This window comes from Diabrotica virgifera, chromosome 3 (assembly GCF_917563875.1).
Source record: "Diabrotica virgifera virgifera chromosome 3, PGI_DIABVI_V3a".
Taxonomy (NCBI): Eukaryota; Metazoa; Arthropoda; class Insecta; order Coleoptera; family Chrysomelidae; genus Diabrotica; species Diabrotica virgifera.
In genome coordinates this window covers 73000271-73018589 of record NC_065445.1, presented here as the reverse complement: position 1 = coordinate 73018589, position 18319 = coordinate 73000271, and the positions used below count along the sequence as shown (strand labels likewise).

Here is an 18319-nt window from a genome sequence, read left to right as displayed (position 1 = left end):
ACAATATTAAGTAAAAATGCATGTAATCTTCATCAAACGAGATCCACGTTAGATCTAGTTGGTGTTATATTAATACTAATATGTTACGAACTTGAGAGCACCATAAAAGAGAGCATTTTGGAATAACAAGTTTATTAGTTGCATCAGTAAAATATAAAAAAAATACAGTGTAGCTATTAAATAACGAGATTGTTGCTGCTATGCAAGAAGTACACATGCGCCAAACATCAGCGACCATGTAGCTTTCTAGTGTGTAACATTCTTTTTGAAAGCAGTAATTCTTGCTTTGTAAAATGATAAGTAAAACTTCATTTATACATATAATTTATTGAAAGAAGCGTACGACAATTAATGTTTATTGCGTATGGTTGCCGAAACCGTAGGAATTGGCCAGGCAAGCGATAATTTACGGCGCTGTAAGAGCAGTAAAATGAAGCGGCAGTAGCAGCAGTAAAAAGCATGGCCAGATGGGGATGTAAATTACGGCGTGTCGCGAAATGTAAATACAGTGTTTTGGTCGTTGTTGTGGCTAGATTTCTTCATTTGGACCCAGGTCCATTCGTTTGCGACACGACGCCGAAGATGGGTCCGTTCGATATTGGTGCGTGATATTTTACAGCTCAGTCTGGCCATCCACTACACTCACCTTGGGGCCCATTTTCACGCTTCATTTTACTGCTCTTACGGCGCCGTAAAAAATCGGCCCGTTCTGAAGTCTCTAGCTAAATACAATATTCCAGTTGGATCATCCGCTTTATTTACCGGATCTTGTACAACGGCGTATCTGTCTGTTTACGAAGTTGAAACCTGCACCAAAAGAAACACTATTTGAGTCCGTTGAAGCTGTGAAAGAAGGAAATTGTACGTGTCCTGAAAAAGCTGATAAAAGAAGATTTCTAACAATGGAAGAGTAGCATGGATCCTTTTAGAAATAGAGGAGGGGTGAATATTCAAGGTTATAATAACTATTCGTCAGCGTCAACGCAGGAAAGAACGTTCCGTTCAGTTGCCATCTTCACAGATAGTCAGGCAGCGCTTAAGGCTTAGAGAATGTTTTCTAGGACTAGAGGACCACAATAGATCTGAAAAGGTCGCACTGGAATAGGCCAGAAGGCCACCTCTTTAAATCCCTTTATCTATCTAATCGTCAGCGTCAGTCTCGTTATGTAATAGCCACCCCTCACATACTATTACTCTCTCATTGCATTTGTCATAACCATGTTTCCGTTCCATCTGATTGATACCTTAGGTAGTTAAAACTTAATTATAATTGGTATGCGCTCAGTAAGTAAATGCGCACCAGGTAATACCTCTAATAAAAGGATAAGCTACATCTTCAAGTCTGTGCTGAAATACAATATAATATTCGATATTGAAATTTTTCAATTAAGATGTTTTCTTGAATTGTGACGTAAGTAGTTGGGTAGGTATATTTCATTTATACCTCAATAGGTCAATTTCCAGGTAATCATGACACATCTTCCAAATTTTGCGTAAATCTGATTACTATTTTTACATAAGCTAGTATGTAGATAACAGAGATGGTACTGGTTATTGATAACTTGATTTAAACCACCATGCAAGATTTGGGACTAAGTTGTAGTAACAAAAATATTACACAAAATCAAAAGATAGAGAACATAAATTATCATAAAGAACAGTAAGATAACATTTGAAAAGCAAACTGAGAGGCAAAATAAAAATGAATAACGGAGTTGTGTTCAAAAGTAGACAAACTTTATGGAAACCATGAAATCCCAATAAAAAAAGAACAATCAATATGAATAATAGATTCTGTAGAAAAATGCATGATTTCTAAACTCTTATTTATTTACTAACAAGAAGTTGTAGTTTGTAATAAATGCTTTTGTTTCGTTGTTTTTTGTTATCGTTGAAAATGACGGGAGAGCTACGAGCAACAGATTTGGTTTAAACTCGAGAGTAGTTGTGCTGAAACCAAGATAAAATAATGATTCAATGGGTACGTCTGTTTTTTTGTCGATTAAGGTGTCGTACACCATGAAGTCACTCCAACGGATGACATAAGCAATGACAAATTTTACATTCAAGTTCTAAAAATATTTTGTGAGTACCGAGAAGAAAAAAAGTATTTTTAAGCAATGCATGATAATGCGCCAGAAGCCAGAACATTCTTAAAACCCTGTGCAAGTTGTGCAGTTTTTAATAAAACCCAAGGATATAGAACTCTGCTAGTCTTCGTACAATCCCGACATAATATACACGTCCAATCTTTCGTATTTCCTGACAGAAAATACTAAAACTCATGCAACGATTGCAATGAAGACCATTCTTCTTTACGTTCCATATCATAATTATCCGACGTTGGCTATCACCATTGCGAAGGCTTCTCAATCTCATGCAGCATGGAATAACTGTCCTGCATTTGATGTCTCGAGTTCATTCACGAATGTTTTTTAACCAAGAAACTTGTTTTCTCTTCTTACAGTTCTACGGCCCTCTATTTTGCATTTAAGTATGAGCGTTGTAGTATTATGTTGTACGCAGATGGCACCTTGTTAGTGACAGGATCAATTGAACATCTTCAAGCGTTATTGAAGCGAATGGTGACAATCTGTGCGATATATGGACTCAAACTCAACGCAAGAAAAACAAAGTTTGTGGTTATTAGTAAACAGGCAACCATAAATAATATTAACTATAACGTAACAATTGGTAATGGCTCAATTGAACGCGTAAGTTATCTTGTATATCTGGGTACTCATATTAATAAAAGCTGGAACCCTAGTACAGAAATAAAAAGTAGAATTGCCAAAGCAAGAACAAGTTTTATGAAATTTAAGAAGATCCTTTGCAGTCATGATTTCAATTTGGAATTTTGCATAAGAATGGTTCTATGTTATGTATTCCTAGTACTACTTTACTTGGTTAAAGCATGGACCTTAACAGAATAGCTTTTGAAGAACCTAGAAGCATTTGAGATGTGGGTCTACGTATTATGAAGATAAGTTGGATAGAGAGAGTCACAAACGAAAGGGTTTTGCAACGTTTGAATAAAAGTTGTGAAGTAGTGAACACGGTTAAAAGGCGTAAATTGGAATACTTCGATCATATAATGCGTCACCCAGAGAAATATGACATACTTCACCTTGTCATGTAAGGTAAAATAATGGGAAAAAGAAGTGTGGGCCGCCGTACAACTTCTTGGCTTAAAAACCTACGCCAATGGTTTGGGAAAACTAGCACTGAATTTCGTGCGGTTGTAAATAAGACAATGATTGTTAATATGCTGGGCAACATGAGAGCCAACGATCGACAAGCGGTCTCGGCACCTTAAGAAAAAGTTGTAGTATTCTATGTCGATCTCCCTTCACTATATGTCGCAGATAAGACATTTTCTGGTGTTTAACAGCCTTTAGCAATTCCCTATATTTGTTGACCCTCCTTAGGACTTCCTCATCAGTTTTTCTTACTGTCCAAGCTATATTCAGCATCAGCCTACGAATCCACATTTCCAGTGCTTCACTTCTGTTCATGGTCTATACTTTTAGTGTTCTAACTTCTGCACCATACAAAAGTACAGACCAAACATAGCACTTAACGATTCTACTAGTTCTAAACTGAGATGAAGTAAAACTGAGGAAAGGTTGAATTCAACCTATGTACAATTCTCTGTGTAGATATCTTATTAAATATGAACAAATATATAGCTTTTAAAGACTTACTTAACTTATCGTATCGTACATACATATTTTAACACAATCAGACCTGGAATTTGACCAAAAATCCGCGGAAACGTCAGCGTTTGCGCAATTTCGCTGTACTTTCTTTATTGACGCGTTTTTCTAATATTTCTTATCAACGAAATTCCCCATATTCTCTTGTAGAAAGTACAGTGAATTGTTTCGTGTGTTGGGTAGGTTCAGATAATATTTGATGTAAACTTTCAACGTTGTTCTTTTATAGTTTAATGATTTATTTTTAAAAAGTAGATTTGTAAATAGCTCAAAATTATTATGAGAACGGTTATTCAAATTTTAAACAATTTTTTAGTTACGTTGCAAATAATTTTGATTAAATTAATAGTAATTCTTTTTTGAAACAAAATTTCGTTCATGTGTTAGGTGCATGTTTTTTATATTAAATTAAAGCTAATTTTTTTCTAGTACAATGACATAATGTGCTGTTAAAATTGCGAGGTGTCAGAGATAGAGTGGAAGAAAGCAGTGGCAACGCCACTGGTTTGACAAGATGACTGCTGTAACAACTCCAATTCTCCATAAAAAATTATCAACCTTGTCAAACCAGCGGCGTTGCGCGCTAGCTTTCTTTCACTTTATGAATAAAATAAAGAATATTTGGAGGAGACATGATATCATAAAAACAAAAAGGCTAATATGGACAGGATCTAAAGAAGAAATTACGGAGAGGTAGGCCAAAACTTGGTGGACGGATGGTGTAGACGAAGATGCTAGAAAAATCGGTGTAGCAAACTGGCAATGGATAAGACTGACTGGTGAAATAGACTTGGGAGGACAGAGGCTTTACTAGGTTAGATACAGGATCACTGCATATGTGGCCAAATGTATTAAAAACAGTTCAATTAAATTCTAAACATACATCAAGTGCTAAACTTATTTTCTTTTTAATATTACGTCAGTCTATTCCAAACCTTATTTGATCATTTGTCACATGGCAGTTATTACGGGTGTGTAACTGACTGGTTGTAAAAAAATAAAATTTAAACAAGTAATTTTCTATATTAATTTTGAGCAGTATTTTTTGAATAATTTTATTGAACAACTTTGAACGTTAGCAATTACTTGGGGGTTATCAACTGTGATGGTAAAATTAATATTACAGCTGCTTACAAACACGCCGACGGTAAGAAAATTGACGGCAGAAGGGTATTAGTAGATGTGGAAAGGGCAAGGACAGTCAAGGGATGGTTACCCAGGAGGTTAGGTAAGTAAAAAATATATTATTTGTTGTTCTTCTCTTTCGCTTTTCCTGAAATTGTCATTAAACGAGTGATTTTTGGCAAATATGTTTTCTCTTAATTCTAATTTCCAAATGTGCCTCCAGTAAGTTGTCGTTCTATCGATTTCATAGTCTTCATACTGATCGTTTTCCTATTTGAGGAACTGTCTCTCACAGTTCCTACTACTTTATTTGTTGTCATCGGTTTATGTGGTCATTCCATTCTACTTTTCTTCTATTTCTCGCCTGGTTATTAATCTTGTGCCTTGTGCACCTTGCATCTCATCGTATAGCTCTACTTCTAGCACTGTCCTATTCCATTAGTGCAGCAGCATTTTCAATCCAGCAGCATTTTCAATCCAGCTGGATGAAATATAAATGGAATATAATGAAATATATGGAAAATAAAAACACGATTTTAATGTTTTTTTTGTCTGTATGCTAAAATTTCTAAACAACAGAAACATTATTTGTTCTTCCGCAATACGTATAAGCACATAGTAGAGGCTCTGTACTGTAATCAAATCTGAACCATCTTTTCTTTTCTTTTAGTTTATACTTTATTCACCTTTTGTGGATATTAACGGAAATAGTTCGCTAAAATTATTATCACGGTGAATGACAGGACGTGAAATGCAATTTAGATTTCCCTTGTCGAGTATCACTTTGTTATGCTTAATTTTTCCAACTTAAAAAGCCCAGAAGATAAATAATTTTCGAATTTTATTTCCTGACTTATTAGACTTTTGATTCATAGATGGTGCTAGTAGCATCTTTGGTAATTATTTTGATAATTACCCGAAAAGGATGAAAGGATTTGATTTCAGTTCAGCGCCTCTACCCAGGTGCTCCGATGAGGAAACGGTTATTCCGAAATACGTATAAGCACATAGTAGAGGCTCTGTACTGTAATTAAATCTGAACCATCTTTTCTTTTAGATTATTTATTTAGTTTTTTGAAAGTGATACCTTAAAAACATAGGCCTTACCTACTTCGCACAGAACTGCACATATAGCCGGTTGCGGAGAAAGGCCTTCCGGCCTCTGTGCTGGTCGATTTTAAGGTCATCAAATAGTCATAGACCATTGACAAACGATTCACTCCTTCACCTTTCGGTGTGTGAAACGCCGGAGTGAAACGCCTTTCACTCCTTCAGTCTCATAAACCGCAATTTTCTTTTCCAAAATCTTTTCGTAATCTTTTTGAGAATCAGTTTTTTTGGCTATAAATGTTTTGTCTTTCTCGTTATAATTTAATCTCAAGTTCTTGTTCCAAAGTAAAATTCACGGGCTCCGGCTTAGTTAGTCCATCTTCTTCCATTATCTCTTGCAATGGTTCCACAGTTACTTGTTTATTTATACGAATCAACAAATTTTTCATCTCCTATCGCATTGCATTCTTTTTCGGCATGGGGAAGTAACCAGGATTGTTTAGTCCTTCGTCAAAGTTTTTTTTTGTAAATACACTAATGCACCTGTAATCTCATAGAGGCACCGTTCCCTGATTCTGTTGCGTAGTGCTTCCTATAGATCGTCATTAAAGGCTAAACTCCTGGCTATTTAGTTTGTCTAAGACAAATTTAATGGTTGTGTCGGCCGTTACCAAAGTGGACTCTATTCTGCAAAGAGCTTCTACAGCCGGTTAAAAGTGGCGATTAACGCATTGATTATTGACCACTTGCCAGCAGAGAATTTTATCGCAGAATCAATGTATATCAACGGTTTATCGATGCAAACTTTTAAGCTATAGAAACTTTCCAGCATATTGAGCTACTGGCAGCGCGATAGAATGGCAAGTTGCCGACTCACAACATTCAGTACAGGATATTCGCTTAGGTAACAGTCAATTCAAAATTCATTCAATTTTTGAAGAATGTGCATATAGCAGGATTCGAACTCATGTCTGTCCAGAACGACTTTTCTGTGTGATTCTTGTAACTTTCTTCTGTCACTACTATTTTTATTTTTCAAGGATGTCACCTAATGAATTATTCGTTCAAAACTGAATTTTTTTTGACATCCTTTTCTTGAACTAATATTTTATTATTTTATGATTGCCACACCAACGGAATCCTTACTTACTGGCCAAGTGACCCCAGAAAACTTCGAGATGTGCTAGACTTTTACATAAGCAAAGGAGAATCCAGAAACAACTGTCTAATATAATCCAGCTATGAGCTCTCATCTGATCATACACCAGTTATTATGAACAAGAGCACCACAGTTATAAACAACACACCCCCTCCTCGACTAGCGTCAAAAAACACCAACTGGGCAGATTTTTAATACTACCTAGAAGAAAACATTAATCTTAATTTGCGAATCAAATCTCCACAAGAGATAGATACAGCAGCTCAATATTTCACCACCCTTGTGCAAGAAGCGTCATGGCAATCTACACCACGAACTGAACGCAGACCGCAATGTTCCCCTACACATTCGGCAACTCATTGCTGAAAAACGTCGTGCGAGAAGAAACTGGCAAAGATCTAGAAACAACATAGATCAACATATATACAGTAGACTACGTAGACAACTTGGAGTAGCCATCAAAGCTGCAAACAACGAAACCTTCGAACATTACATTACAAACCTTACAGCAAATGATCAGACGCTATGGAAGGCGACTAAGAAACTCAAAAAACCATACACAACTATTGCTCCCCTCCATAAACCAAATGGTGAATGGGCTCGTTCCAACAAAGAAAAAGTGGATGTCTTGGCTGAACATCTTACGAGTGTATTTCAAACCGAGCCACCAGACCCTGATGAAGAAGTGGAAGAACTAATTAGCGCAGATGTCAAATGTCCCTTCCAATCAAAAGTTTTACTCCTATAGAAGTCAAGAAAGAAATGACCAAACTCAACTCACGAAAAGCTCCAGGTTATGACTTAATCTCGGCACAAGTACTAAAACTTCCTCGTAAGGCCATTATTATGCTAACAGTAATATTTAATCGCATGCTAAGTTTATCATACTTTCCAAAAATATGGAAATTTGCAGAAATCATAATGATCCTTAAGCCAGGCAAAGCGCCCAATAAAGTAACATCTTATCGACCCATCAGCCTACTCCCAATCGTTGCAAAGTTTTTGAAAGATTGCTGCTACAAAGAATATACGCAGATCATAAATTCCTAACATTACTACCAGAACATCAGTTTGGTTTTCGGGAAAATCACTCTACTACACAACAAGTCCATCGAATAGTAAATGAAATATCAAAAACTCTCGAAGAAAAGAAATACTGCAACGCTGTATTCCTAGATGTCTCACAAGCGTTTGACAAAGTTTGGCACAGAGGTCTGCTTTACAAAGTAAAATTAGCACTAGCTAGTAACTATTTCCTCCTAATCAAATCCTATTCCCTAATCCAAAGTGGAATTGGAAGTCGGACGGTCGACGGACAGACAGCCTCAGTCAAATTTCTCACCTTTAATACCATCCTTAGATTATAAGCTTTCATTTGACATCTCATTTGTCATTCTACCTGGTATAATGACGGAGGAGCTATATTCGCGGTCGGACGGACCGACGGACAGACAGCCTAAGTCAAATTTCTCACTTTTAGTACTATCCTTGGATTATAAGCCTTCATTTGACACCTCATTTGTCATTCTACCTGGTATAATGACGGAGGAGTTATATTCGCGGTCGGACGGACCGACGGACAGACAGCCTAAGTTAAATTTCTCACCTTTAGTACCATTCTTCGATTATAAGCTTTCATTTGACATCTCATTTGTCATTCTACCTGGTATAATGATGGAGGAGCTATATTCGGGGTCGGACGGACCGACGGACAGACAGCCTAAGTCAAATTTCTCACCTTTAGTACCATCTTTGGATTATAAGCTTTCATTTGACACCTCATTTGTCATTCTACCTGGTATAATAACGGAGGAGTTATATTCGCGGTCGGACGGACCGACGGACAGACAGCCTAAGTCAAATTTCTCACCTTTACAGACAGACAGGCAATATCAAATTTCTCATCTTTAATACCATCCTTGGATTATACGCTTTCATTTGACACCTCATTTGTCATTCTACCTGGTATAATGACGGAGGAGTTATATTCGCGGTCGGACAGACAGTTTCACGGACAGATAGTTTAGGTCAAATTTCTCACCTTTAGTACCATCCTTGGATTATAAGCTTTCATTTGACACCTCACTTGTCATTCTACCTAGTATAATGACGGAGGAGTTGTGGTTACGGACAGACGGACGTGGATAATCCAAAGTTTTCACATTTTTTCAAAATTGGGTGAAAACAATAGATATTTCTCAGTAAAATTCAAAGAACAACAATCCAGCCTCTGTCCTATTAACTCCGGAGTTCCGCAAGGCAGTGTTCTCGGGCCGCTGCTTTTCTCACTCTACACAGCCGATATACCAGAGTCTCACATAATACTACGATCGCTTCCTTTGCTGATGACGTAGCAATACTAGAGGTAAATGAAGATCACATACAAGCCTCACAAGACCTGCAACACCATCTGGACATACTCAGTGAATGGTACACAAAATGGCGAACAAAAGTAAATAAAACAAAATCATCTCAAATAACGTTTACAAACCGCCACAACACATGCCCACCTGTAAGAATGGAAAATGTACGAATACCAACAGTAACAGACGCTAAATACCTTGGCCTCCATCTTGACCAACGTCTTACTTGGAAAAAACATATACAGACTAAAAGAAGACAACTAGACTTAAAATTTCGGCAAATGTATTGGCTCCTTGGACGCAGATCAAAACTCATCATCCAAAACAAAATTCTTCTGTACAAAGCAATACTCAAACCTATTTGGTACTACGGACTACACCTCTGGGGCTGTGCAAAGTCACTGAATATCATCCAAAGATTTCAGTCTAAAGTTCTAAGATCAATAGTGGATGCACCATGGTATGTAACTAATCAAACACTCCACGAAGACTTAAATATACCTTTCATCAGAGAAGAGATCCATCAAGCCTCAGAATCACAAAACGAGCGAATTATTCCATAATGGCCCTGTCACAAGGAGACTAGATAGAACCTGGCCTCAGGACCTATTTTAAAACTTTAACATAAATAGAATAAGATGAGACATCATTGGAAGTGTCTTCTTCATTCCCAAAAACATGGAACAAATTTACTTAATACTCTTTTAATGATGTAGATTGTAAATAAACATAATTACATAAAAAAATCTATGATACATCTTATTTGTATCAATTTTTTTATTTGCTCTATGTTTGGCTGTTTTATATAAATCTTCGTTTTCCCTCCCTGGTATTAGGTTTACCGTACAGATTTTCATATTCTTCTGCTTGAGTTTCTGCTACTGTAGTTTTCGCTTCCTTTTTAGCGACTTTATAGTTTTGAAGGTATGTACATATGCCCTACCTATTTTCTTGCCACTGATTATATAGTTTTCTCTTCTTTATTTTTTCTTGTACATACTTCATTTAACCCTCACCACTCTCTTTACTCTCACACTACTTCCTTGATGTTTTTCCAAGTAATTCAATTACGGTATATTTATTTAATAATGTTATACATACTTCTCCAAATTGTATTAGAACTTCTTTCATATTACAGCTTATTTTTCTACAATTTTTGAACTGAATAACTTTTTTCCCATCTTTTAACATTTACCGTTTGCTTTTTGTGGTACCACCTCTCCGGTATTGTGGTATCAGATCGATACCAAACATACATAAAATTCAACAGGTACAAAGATCATTCACCTAGTTCCTCCACCTTTGCCCTTACCTCTTCGTTTCTTGAATGCAAGCAATTTGTACTCTCCTTTTAAAAGCGTTTACCAACTTTATGCTATTACCTGTAATGTAGTATAACTTTCAGTATAATTTTTGTTATGTTAAAGAAGTTATTTTCATAGTTATAGTCTGAAAAGATGTTAGAACACTTGGTACCTGAATACCTTCATAAAATCAGCATTTTGTCTAGTTGTAGCACGATTTGACCAACACATTATAAATGCAATCAAAGTCTAGTATTATCCCGTATCCTCGGGTACACCTTCATTTCTCAGTAAAGGCCAGGATCCCTACTGTAATGACTGCCCTGTCAGCTAATGCATTTATTTCCCGTATCCCACCGCTAGGAGGCAAGTAATCTACAAGCCCGGCCGCTCAAAAGAATCCACTCTGGCAATATTCATGAGATCTGGTGAAAATGCTAAAATGGGTCGATTTTTATTCCAAAGGAGTCATCTTATGTTATAAATATAGATACTTGTCATTTGTCAACCCTCTCCCTTCCAGTACCACAAACCTCTAATTTTATGTGTGACACATCATGAGAGATATTTTGCTGAAGAATGCAGACAATCATTTTTTTTTCATATTAACTATATCCTTGTGAAAAAGTATCGGTTTATTGAAAGTGTTACACCTCTTAAAAACCAAACGTAACATCTATGTTTTGCTAGTGTCAATTTCATATTTTTCCTGTCTGTTGATACCCAACGTCCAATAATTATAAATTCGACATAACGACGAACATTTTGAAGCATTTCAGGGGTTACTAGATTAACATCCATGAACTGCTCGTCGTCCTAGTTCTTCCAGTGAAGCAACACTTATTGTATTATAAATCTTGATTTTTAAATAACCCCAGAGAAGGAAGTCTAGGGGAGTTAAATCGGGAGATCTTGTTGGTCGTTAATAAAACCTTTTCGTCAAATCCGTTGCCTATGAAATCGCTCATTGGGGTATCATCTTACGTTTATGCTGAAATGCGGAGGTGTGCCGTCTTGGAACAACAAATCATCTTCTGATTATGTTCACCATCATCATCATCTGTTATCATTTTCTATTATATGTCAAAATAGAATCAACTGTGTCCTCTAATAATTCTAGATATACTTCTCGGTTCAAATTTTGTTGCAAAAGGAATGACCCAACAATACGACAAACAATACGTTTAATTTCAATGGCTGTTGGGTATGCGTTTCGTGGAAAACTCTAGGAACTATCAGTTTTGTTATTAGGTTACGAAAAAAGAAATTGTTTTCTACTTTAGACGGTACTGTTCCACACAACATCCGACAAGGATGTTGGATAAACGAGACACTAAATCCTGATGAAGAGATTAAGACGTATATAGAAATTGCAAGAGGAGCATTTATGAAAATTAGATCTATCGCGAACTGTCTGTCGCCTGTCGCGGTCTCCTGTCTGTCACCTGTCACGGTCTCCTGTCTGTCACCTGTCACGGTCTCCTGTCTGTCACCTGTCACGGTCTCCTGTCTCGGTCGCTTGGTGCGGAATTCTACCTTAAGAAGAAATATTCGTGGCTCCGTCAATGAACGGCTTATCATCAGGTGAATTGTTACATGCCATGCAAGATCGAGAACGATATCAGCAAATTGTCATGGAAGCTACTCACGCCTAAAATTTGGGCACGGTACTCAAAGAAGAAGAAGTTATTCATACCGTAGTGGTAAACATGTTTGGATAATTACTTAATTTCTTGCTCTTCTGTTATCGAGTGTGTGTGTGTGTATGTGTGTGTGGGTGTTCAACCTATGTAGAACTGATGATCAAATTCTATTACCTCGAAATTAGTCTGTAACTGAAGCTTTTAGACATAATTGACAAAGCATCACATCTCATCATCATCATCATCAATGACGTTACAACTCTTCGTGAGTCTTTGCCGCGTTTACTATTGCCTTCCATGTTTGTCGGTCCTATGCCACTATTTCCCATTGCCTCACTCCCATTTTTTCCAGATCTTCTCTTACTGCATCTTTCCACCTTTTTCTGGGCAGTCCTACAGATCTTCTACCATCTGGCCTTTCCCAAAACACATTGTTTATAAGGTGATTGTCGTTACTGCTTCTCACATGCCCTGTCCATCTGAGTCTATTTGCCATTATATATCTGACTAGATTTTCCGTTCCGAAGAGAGGTTCTAACTCTAACTCGTTATTGTATCTGCGCCTCCATTCGTTTGTCACGCTGTCTCCGCAAGGGCATATATGGATGGCCTCGGTGCAAAAGGTAACAAGTCATTTTTCGATTTTTTTTATCATGTGATATTCATTGGTTTACCAATGTCTAACTCTGTGCAAAAAGAAACAAGTTCACTACCACTGAAAGGCTACTTTTTTTTACGTGTAGAATGTAACAAATTAAATATGAAAAATTGCATTTGTGCAAAAGGAAATAAGTGGACTTGTTACCTTGAGGGCAGTATTTGAATTTATCACCATAATCACTGCCTGGTTGACTTGTTTCCAATCAGTAAAAGCACATAAAGTCATTTTAAAATAAATTTAGTATTTTTGTGCCTTGGAGTTGCTGAAAAAAAAATATTACCTGAGTAAGTCTGTGTCAACGGTAACAAGTAAGGAAAATATTGTGCATTTTGTAACAAGTCAAGAAATTTAATTAAATTGAAAGTCCAACTATAAAATTTTTTAAAGTTCAATAATAACCACTATTTTGTATCGTTTTCTGAAAAAATGAAAAAATTTATTCGAAAAACCCAAGAATCGTTTTTTTCGTGTCCTCAAAACCAGGAAATTTGACTTGTTACCTTTTGCACGGAGGCCGTCCATATTATTCGAAGGATTTTGCGTTCCCACCCACACCAGCAATTTATTTACTTAAAGCATCACATCTGTTAGAAATCAATCCAACTCACAACTCACTCTTCTTTGTGATGCCTCCATTCAAATATATCTCTCTGGTAGGTAGTCACTTTTCTTTCATTCTTTTTACTGATCCGAAAATATGTCAGTTTTCTAGTATCCACCAATCCAAGTTTTTCACAACTTCTTTTCAAGAAATATATTTTTGTTGCTAAGTAATGTATTTGTTTCTTTACTTTTCCCTAGATCTACATCATATGTTATTGTAGTCGTACTATGTTATTGGTATTAAAATAATATAATCATGATACATAGATTTCTTACGGTTATCTTAAATCTACCGTTCGCTTATGAAACCTGTTTTTAACACTAATATTTGTGTAGGTGGAGGTCTGGGTGGTACAAGAAGAGGTGGACCGGACGTTAATATCAAACACTCGGGTCGTGAAGACAACGAAAGAGAAAGGGAACGGTATAGGTTAGAACGCGAAAGGGAAGAGAGAGGTTTGGTTAGGGAACGCGATAGGGATAGAGATAGAGTTCGTGATAGAGAATTTGAAAGGCGTCGGTCCAGATCCAGAGAAAGGAGGAGAAGAAGCAGGTCAAGATCGCCTAGAAGAGAAAAGAGGAGAAGGAGTAAGGACAAGAACAGGGACGAAATAACTATTGAAGATGATGGTTATGATAGGAGAGATAGAGAAAGGGATAGGTATGTATGAACAATGTTTCTAAATATTATAAATTGTTCATTGTTAACGCAAATTTTACTATATTTTGATGCACTTTGTACTTTTCTACATTAGTATCTATGTTCTAGGGATCGTGATAAGGATAGGAAACGAAGGAGATCCAGATCCAGAGACAAGGATAGGGAAGCTCGTAAGAGAGAACGTAGAGAAAGAAGAGAAAAGGATAAGATCGAAAGAGTTGAATTTATTAAGACCGATGATGGAGGTGAAATGATCAGAGTTAAAGAGGAACCTGTAGATGGTACGTATTTTATTGTCTACTCATTTTTCCATTTATATGTGTGTTGTGTTTAGATTTATCACCACACCCATACACACATAAAATTTTGAAAAAAATTAGTGGAGTGACTAGGATTAACAAACTTTAAAAAGAATTAAAAATTCAATTTTTAAAATAATAAACTTCTTGCATGTAAACCACGCAAATATAAAATTCCATAAAGCTAACGTTGGGTACATTTAAAGAGTGAGACTCGTCATCGATATGAATAACCAAAGTTACAGATGACGAGTCTGACTGGTCATTGAAATTGAACATATGCGTGGTGTTTTTCTTGCAGTAATGTGCGCGTGTGTTGCTCCAATTCCCTAACACGACAGGTGACCCCATAACAATTGACGCACGGATATACAGTTGTTTCAACAAGTTTACATTTTCATTTTTATTTCGTGTATTATACCCTAAAATGGCGGAAATTAAACTATATGTAGTTTATGAAAAGTGGTAAGGGAGAACGATCTTGAGCAATCGTATGTAGAATGTATTAGTAATTATAGTGATTTGGGAAACGAATAAGATAATGATATTGGCACGCCCGGACCTAGAGATTTTGCCGCCCTGAGCAAGATCGGTGACCACGCCCCGTAGATAAAGTCAATTTCCAAAAACTGGCTGTCCTGTAAAATTTGCCGCGCCGCCCGGTTTGCCCACTCCAGGGGCCAGCTCAATGTGTTAAAAAAATAAAATAAAGCGGGACTCAAGAGGTTAAATTATTTTTCTTAATAAAGTAACCAATATTTTTTTCAATTTTGCGAAAAATTTAATTACTGATGAAGTATAGGAAATATTTCGAGTAAAGATATTTTAAATCGTCAACGTAAAACGATTTATTATGTCTATGAAAACGACGCGGATGGAAGAGTTCATTTCCTATTATTTACTCCTGTTAAAGGTGAGTCCGTGATACAAAAATGTAAACATAACCTTTTTAATGTTAGTTGTTATAAATTATATCTTATTAATGCTTAATTTAAAATTCAGTTTGACTTCGACTGAACTGTCAAACTCAAACGTAAACAACGTATGCTTTGTTGGGACATTCAAACATAATAATTTATTCTTATTTGGGTATAGCATAATTTGTTTAAGGTCTATTTAATAAATAAATAATAAATTTATTCTATTCAATTTTAAAAATATTATTTTAATATAATGTATCTATAATATGTATTTTGAAATATAAACAATAAATAAATACTAAAATTATTCCGGTACTGTCTCGCGGATAAACTGCACGACTTTTAGCTTTTATAAGATTAAATAAGTTTTTCCCTTTTGTTTAGATTATTTTTAATGCATTGTAGTGAAGTGTATTCAAACTTGCTTGTAGTTTGAGTGGATCTACACTGCTATATAATAAATGAAACACAAGGGCCTGGTGTCTTTGAGTATTGCCTCACAGGTAGTATATGTTTCATACATTATTATTCTTTTTTCGTAATATTGAATACACGTACCAGTATTACACATTACTAAAGTTTTGATGAATTATATCTTATAATTAGTGATTTGACTGATTTTGTATTATAATTGGTAACAAAAGATGGTGATGTTTCCTAACATTTTCCAAGAATTACTGTATTTCTTAGTAGTAATAAACCATAGTAGTAGATAACTTGCATAAAATTTTTAATTCGAAAAAAAATGCTATAAATCACAACAGAACATAATTTAAAACATGTATCAAAGATAAAAAAGTTGTTTTTATGTTCCGTTTGGCCCCTAAAGTCGAGAGAAAATTCAAATTATAGCAGCCAGCAAAAAAGGGGTCGTGACGTCAGATCAATATAATTTGTAAATTCATTCATTATGTTTGATATTCGTTTACTTGTAAAATAATTTATGGTGTATCTCAGTTTTATAAATCTTTAGATAGTTATTGTAAACTATGTATTTTAAAATATTTGAGTGTTTTTGTTAAGACAACTTGTTTAAAATGGCCGAAGAGGGTTTTTCGAAAGGTCAATATAATGATTTACCCATTATGTACTGTTGTGCTCTACTTTATCTCTTTTATTAGATTGATTAGCAAATTCTTAATTTAATTAATTATTCAATTAATTTAATTTCTGCCTATGTAAATAAAACCAAATTCAAATAAATTTCTAATAATCTTTATTCTCAGAGCTAATTTTGTATTCGATGCAATACCTTTAATTCGTGGCTTCTAGTCTCTCTAGTTGCTTACTCCTTCCAGTATAAGACAGGGAAATTAAACACATTCAATATCATATAAATGTAATCTATTATTTATTTATCCAATTTGCCGTATAAATAAGATTTAAACAAAAATACTAAAATCTAAATTTGTTGCAACAATTTCTTACTGAATACATCAAGCTTTAATTCTGATGTCTCCTTGTTTTAACACAAAAGAATTATTTAAATAAATTATTATTTATTCACACTAAATTTAATAAAATTTACTTTTCTCCTTTTGAATTGATTACTTAAAGTTGGAATGACTAACTGAGTTATAGAACTGTTCAATACAAAATTAGCATATATGTACAATAAAAAATTAGCATATATGGTGTGGATATAAACAAGCACTCTCCGTTTTGACGAATGATTTGACCAACCTTTTTGTTTCTTCACTCCTTCTTTTCCCAGATTGTGGTGTCCTTGATTCTCCCACACGTACTCTTTGGATGTTGCGAAAAGATCCCTCTCGTCCAAACTGATTCAAAAACAAACAAAACCAGGACTCACTCGAATTCTCTATTCAGTTTTCTCCTTGCTCGATATCTTGTGCAAATATATACCAATCAACTACTCGTTCTAGACACAACAAAGGAATCTTCTTCGGACACAGGAAAATTTTACTTCTCAACCGGTCACAATTTCGTTTCAACTTGATTCTGCTCGCAAAGGCCGATTTCACCACTTTATTTACACTGACTTCTCACTTTTCAAAAACTGGACTGCTCTCTCCCGATATTCATCACACAGTCATTTTTTCTCTCTCAAATTCCGACTCCACGTTCTCATCCCTTCCATCGATCTTTCTCTACCAATCAAAAACAACCTCTCTACCCAAAACATCCATACTTTCCTAAGAAAACCAACCTAATTTGTATCCAACTTTCCATTTTGTTTAAATTCTAAGAGACATCAAGTTACTATCGTTTTTTCAAAAAACTAAACAAAAGGCCTTACATTCTAAACTCAATAAAATTTGTTTATGGTGTAAACCTTCTACGAATTATTTACAAAAATCCAATTGATGTTCACAAAACGAAATAACATGCACTTTCCAATATTTTCGAACCATTGTCTGTAAATCCTTTCAAAAAACCCATTAACGAAACCACATTAACGATTTCACCTTCCCCGAAAAAGCACTGTTTATTAACTAAATTAGACTCTATACAATTTTTGGTCATATACAGGGTGAAGATACAGGGTGAAGAAAATCCATGATCTCGTGGTCTCTGATATAAATTTATTTTCTGAATTTTTCAAAAAAAAAGCAATTCTACAACAGTACATAAATCTTTATTATTATGATTAGTTTATTTTAATTCTATAGTAAAAACAGTTCCGGAAACGTATTAAGCGTATTTACTTTTATTTTTCATAGTAAACACACACACACAATTCCATACTTTCTCTTCAAAATCTGTATTAAACTCCAATCTAAACAAACTGGTATATATTTTTATATTGTCTTAATGAGAATTGTCATCTAAATATTATGATATGACGTCACAG

General features: G+C 35.3%; 1 protein-coding gene and 1 non-coding gene across 2 annotated transcripts in view; both read left to right on the top strand.

The window, feature by feature from the left end:
* LOC126881130 (U1 small nuclear ribonucleoprotein 70 kDa) overlaps window positions 1-18319 on the top strand; it is a 54632-nt gene that overhangs the window by 23010 nt on the left and 13303 nt on the right. Inside the window, exons 5-7 of the mRNA XM_050645191.1 lie at window positions 4843-4944; window positions 13961-14285; window positions 14394-14566. Of these exons, the coding sequence (XP_050501148.1) occupies window positions 4843-4944; window positions 13961-14285; window positions 14394-14566 (600 nt within the window). The remainder of the gene's footprint in view (window positions 1-4842; window positions 4945-13960; window positions 14286-14393; window positions 14567-18319) is intronic.
* Window positions 15904-16029, top strand: LOC126882839 (small nucleolar RNA U109). Its single transcript, XR_007697415.1, has one exon. It is a non-coding gene; the product is annotated as a small nucleolar RNA U109 (small nucleolar RNA).